This window comes from Lathyrus oleraceus, chromosome 5 (genome assembly GCF_024323335.1).
Source record: "Lathyrus oleraceus cultivar Zhongwan6 chromosome 5, CAAS_Psat_ZW6_1.0, whole genome shotgun sequence".
NCBI lineage: Eukaryota > Viridiplantae > Streptophyta > Magnoliopsida > Fabales > Fabaceae > Lathyrus > Lathyrus oleraceus.
Window position 1 is genome coordinate 362,961,238 of NC_066583.1, and position 3,778 is coordinate 362,965,015.

The 3,778-nt window shown below is 31.0% G+C and overlaps 1 protein-coding gene across 1 annotated transcript; it reads right to left on the reverse strand.

Moving 5' to 3' along the window:
* Positions 1–749: 749 nt before the first annotated feature.
* Positions 750–1,982, reverse strand: LOC127079181 (fe(2+) transport protein 1). Its single transcript, XM_051019603.1, has 3 exons — positions 1,365–1,982; positions 1,123–1,272; positions 750–1,055 (listed from the first exon to the last, which is right to left on the reverse strand). The coding sequence occupies exons 1-3, from the start codon at positions 1,941–1,943 to the stop codon at positions 750–752; spliced, it is 1,035 nt and encodes a 344-aa protein (XP_050875560.1). The 5' UTR covers positions 1,944–1,982.
* Between the last annotated feature and the right edge of the window lie 1,796 nt (positions 1,983–3,778).

A 3,778-nucleotide genomic window follows, 5' to 3' on the forward strand; every position in this document is an offset into this window, starting at 1 on the left:
AAATTGAAGGAGATTGAAGTAGAATGAAAAAAGATGGGGTTGGAGGGTAAGAACTTGTGTGTAAAAATATGTGAGATGCACAATGTATTTATAGATGAACCATGAAATGCATGCGCCAGAGGGTTAGGCGCCACACACACAAGCACATGCATGCGCCATATGCATGGCGCATTTGCTAAACTACACATGCATGCGCCAGTAACCATGGCGCCTCCATTCAATATTTTGGAATCCTTTGTAATCTAAGTGGATGCGCCAGTTCATCTGTTTGAAAAGTGATTATTATTTTTTTTTAAATGATTATTTAGAAACTTAATTTGAAAAATACGGTTATTTTAAAAAAAAATCAAAATTTTACTGTGTTATATTTATTTATTTGTGACAAATATGCTTTATTTGTTTAATGTATGAGTCAGGAAACAACTACTTTGATGACCTTTAATGAATCTAAATTGCTTATAAACTCTTGCTCATGAAAGAATGAGGATATACACATTCTTTTATGGATTACAGAATGCTAGGAAGCAAATAAAGAATAACAAAACATATAAAAAAAATAAAAACAACACCAATGAGCAAAATCAGAATGAACTATAAACAAAGTAACTATATTCCATCAAATAATGAAGTCACAAAAACGTGATTCCTAGACTAAACTAGAATAATAGGAAACCATATTTTTCTTTAAAAAATGGTTACAACTAAATAAGATAAAAATTATATAAGAACTAAACTAAGTTTACTATATTTTAGGCCCAAATTGCCATAACCGACATGCCTCCTGCGCCTAGAAAAACAGCTATATAACACAATAATTGAAGCTTGATTCTACTTTGCAACTTTGTACCCATAAATTCATTAGCCAATAAATCAACAAGTGCCATGTAATTGAGAAGCCCTGCAGAAATAGCATTTAGAACCCCTTCTACAATTAGTGCAGTTGGACTAGTGTCACTATACACTTCTGATAATCCAATCCCTAATGCTATCCCAAATGGCGTTGTCACTGAGAAAAAAAATACCATTATCACTTTCATCTTCACTCCATAATCAGCCTATAAAAAATATACATAACACATTAGAATCATATATTAATAGTAATAGTGATAATAATAATAATACCTGTAATATGCAACCACCCAAACCCATCCCCTCAAAGAGTTGATGGAAGCAAAGTGCAGCAATGAGAGGCTTTATTGTGCAAGGATTCTCCGAAGCACCCATTGACAAACCAATCACTACTGAGTGCACCACAATTCCTAACTCCAAAACCTGGACCCAATTCCACACACATCATATCAACAAAACAAGAAACAAGAAACTCAACATAAATATAACATTTAATAACAAAGAAATTAATTAACCTGAGCCACAACACGGTAACGAAGCAATTGTTCGGCATTCACATTCTTCTCATGTCCATTTGCAATCGCAAGACCATGACCAAGTTCCAATTCCTTTGTCGTTTCCAAATTATTCACAGAAGAAGACATAGGAAGTTTCTTTTTAAAATAACTTAAAGAAAATGAATCAACCATGAGAGTAAAAATGGCGGAGATCATAGCAATGAAAGTGGTGAATGGGAATTTATGCCAAGGGTGTTGAGGCAAACAAGGAGAAGTTAAATCCGCAAATGAATCTGGCATGACGTGTATATAACCGGTAGCAAGTATAACACCGCAGGCAAAAGCTTTTATAACGACGAACAAGTCTCCGTCGGGTTTTAAAGCCGGAACCGAAGTTGTGAAAATCGGAATGCAAACACCAATCATGCTTGACAACAATATGCAAAATATTGCAATTACCTTTAACTTTAGTGCTTCATTTTTATCGTGACAACCACCTTCATATTTCGATGAACATTCTTCACACGAGACTAATGGTAATGATAATAATAGAAATAGAATGGTTACAACTACAACGTTGGGGTTATTTCTTACCATATTTATATGAAAGAAACAACTGAATTGAACTTGTTAGGGAGAAACTGTGATGTGATGTGAGAAATGAGTGTTTGTTACAATGAGAGGTTTTGAGAGGTTTTATAGACAGAGAGTATTTCATAGTTTAGATGTGAAAATGATGAAATTACTTTATTGCACTTAAGTTAAAGTGTTTTTATATATAATTAGGGGTAGATTTGGAAGAATAGAGAGAGTGTGGTTGCTTGTGTTGGGTGTGTGGTAAATATGGTTCCTTGAAAAACTCAATTGCTCTTGATCCATAGTGGCATAAGTAAGACACATGCTTCAACTTCTTTTTTATTTAAAGAGAGACGCAATTATGACATATGTGAAAATGAATGATTGATTACATGGAAGAGTGACACTTAACTTTTTTTTCTCTATAAAACTAGTTGAAATCTGAGAAATATTGTTTAATTTGATAATTTTATTATAGAAATTTAAAATTAAAAAATAGATTAACTGAAATATTCAACAACAATAAATAAGTAGTTGATTTAATATATCATGGAAACAATTATTATTGAGTTGACATCGACATACTTGTAGGCATAACAATTCATATAGTATATAATTAAGAAAAATTAAGAAAAATGTTATTTATACACCGAAACACCGAAAGATACACTACATCGAATTTGACCGTTCACTAATACGATAAATAATAAAATATTATAATAATAAAATATTATTTTATAAAAATATATGTAATTTTTTTTTTATTAAAGAGTATTATGTGATTAACCAATTTCATAACTTCATTAATCAATATTTAATATTTTATTAATCAACTTTGTTTTATTACTAAAAATTATTTTTATATCTGACTGTTAATTAACCAACTTCATAACTTCGTTAACCAATTTTTTATATTTAATTAACCAATTTTATTTTACCACGAAGAACTATTTTTAATATCTGTGCGTTTATTAACCAACTTCATTAATTCATTAACCAATTATTTACATTTCATTAATCAACTTTATTTTAATATACAAATCACTATTCATACATTGTTCACAGGAGTATTGTTCATGTGTACGCACTATTCACATGGTACTGTTCATGAACTATTCACGCAATTATTCATATATGATTTTACTGTTCACGACACAATTGACCGTATTTGTGAATAGTACTTACAGTATATGTGTAAATTAAACAGTAAGAATATCAATATTGTATAATTAAACATGATTTTACATGCTTATAGTCATAGCTAGGGGTGGCAAACGGGCATGCCCGCCCCGTTTAGGCCTGCCCCACAAAAGCCCGCAAGAAAATGGGGCGGGACGGGGCGGTCAAAGGTCACTTACTAGGCCCGCCCCATTTAATGACGGGCATGCCCGTTATTCTCTTTAAAAAAACCTTTTTCACTCATGATGATATAATTTAAAAAAGTACTCATATATTCTAATACTACTAAAATCTAATAAAGTCTTTACTAAATAATGTATGTAAAAACACACTTGCGCATAAAAATCACTATCATTATCCTACATCCAATAATTAAATTCAACCAACCTTAAATTAAATATCACGAATTCAACATAAGTTCAACACCACAAATTCAACAAAAGTTCAACTCCATAAATTCAACAAAAGTTATGAAAGAAGTCATAAATAGTTTAATCTAACACAAAAATCTCTAAATTCTCTACAAACATAAAAGATGCACTCATCAATCTTCATCTACGTCATGAACATATGATGCTTCAGTTGTAATACTTTTCGTCAAACTTCCATCATCATTATCTTCATCATCACCCACTACATCTATAAAAAAATTAAGTGTAAGTAACAAAATTAAAAGA

Excerpts from the sequence above, each read along its gene's own strand:
- LOC127079181 (XM_051019603.1), bottom strand. The coding sequence starts at position 1,943 with ATGGTAAGAAATAACCCCAACGTTGTAGTTGTAACCATTCTATTTCTA. Across the intron at positions 1,273-1,364 it reads GTTACCGTGTTGTGGCTCAG|GTTTTGGAGTTAGGAATTGT; the intron begins GTTAATTAATTT and ends AATTGGGTCCAG. Across the intron at positions 1,056-1,122 it reads TGGGTGGTTGCATATTACAG|GCTGATTATGGAGTGAAGAT; the intron begins GTATTATTATTA and ends TATTTTTTATAG.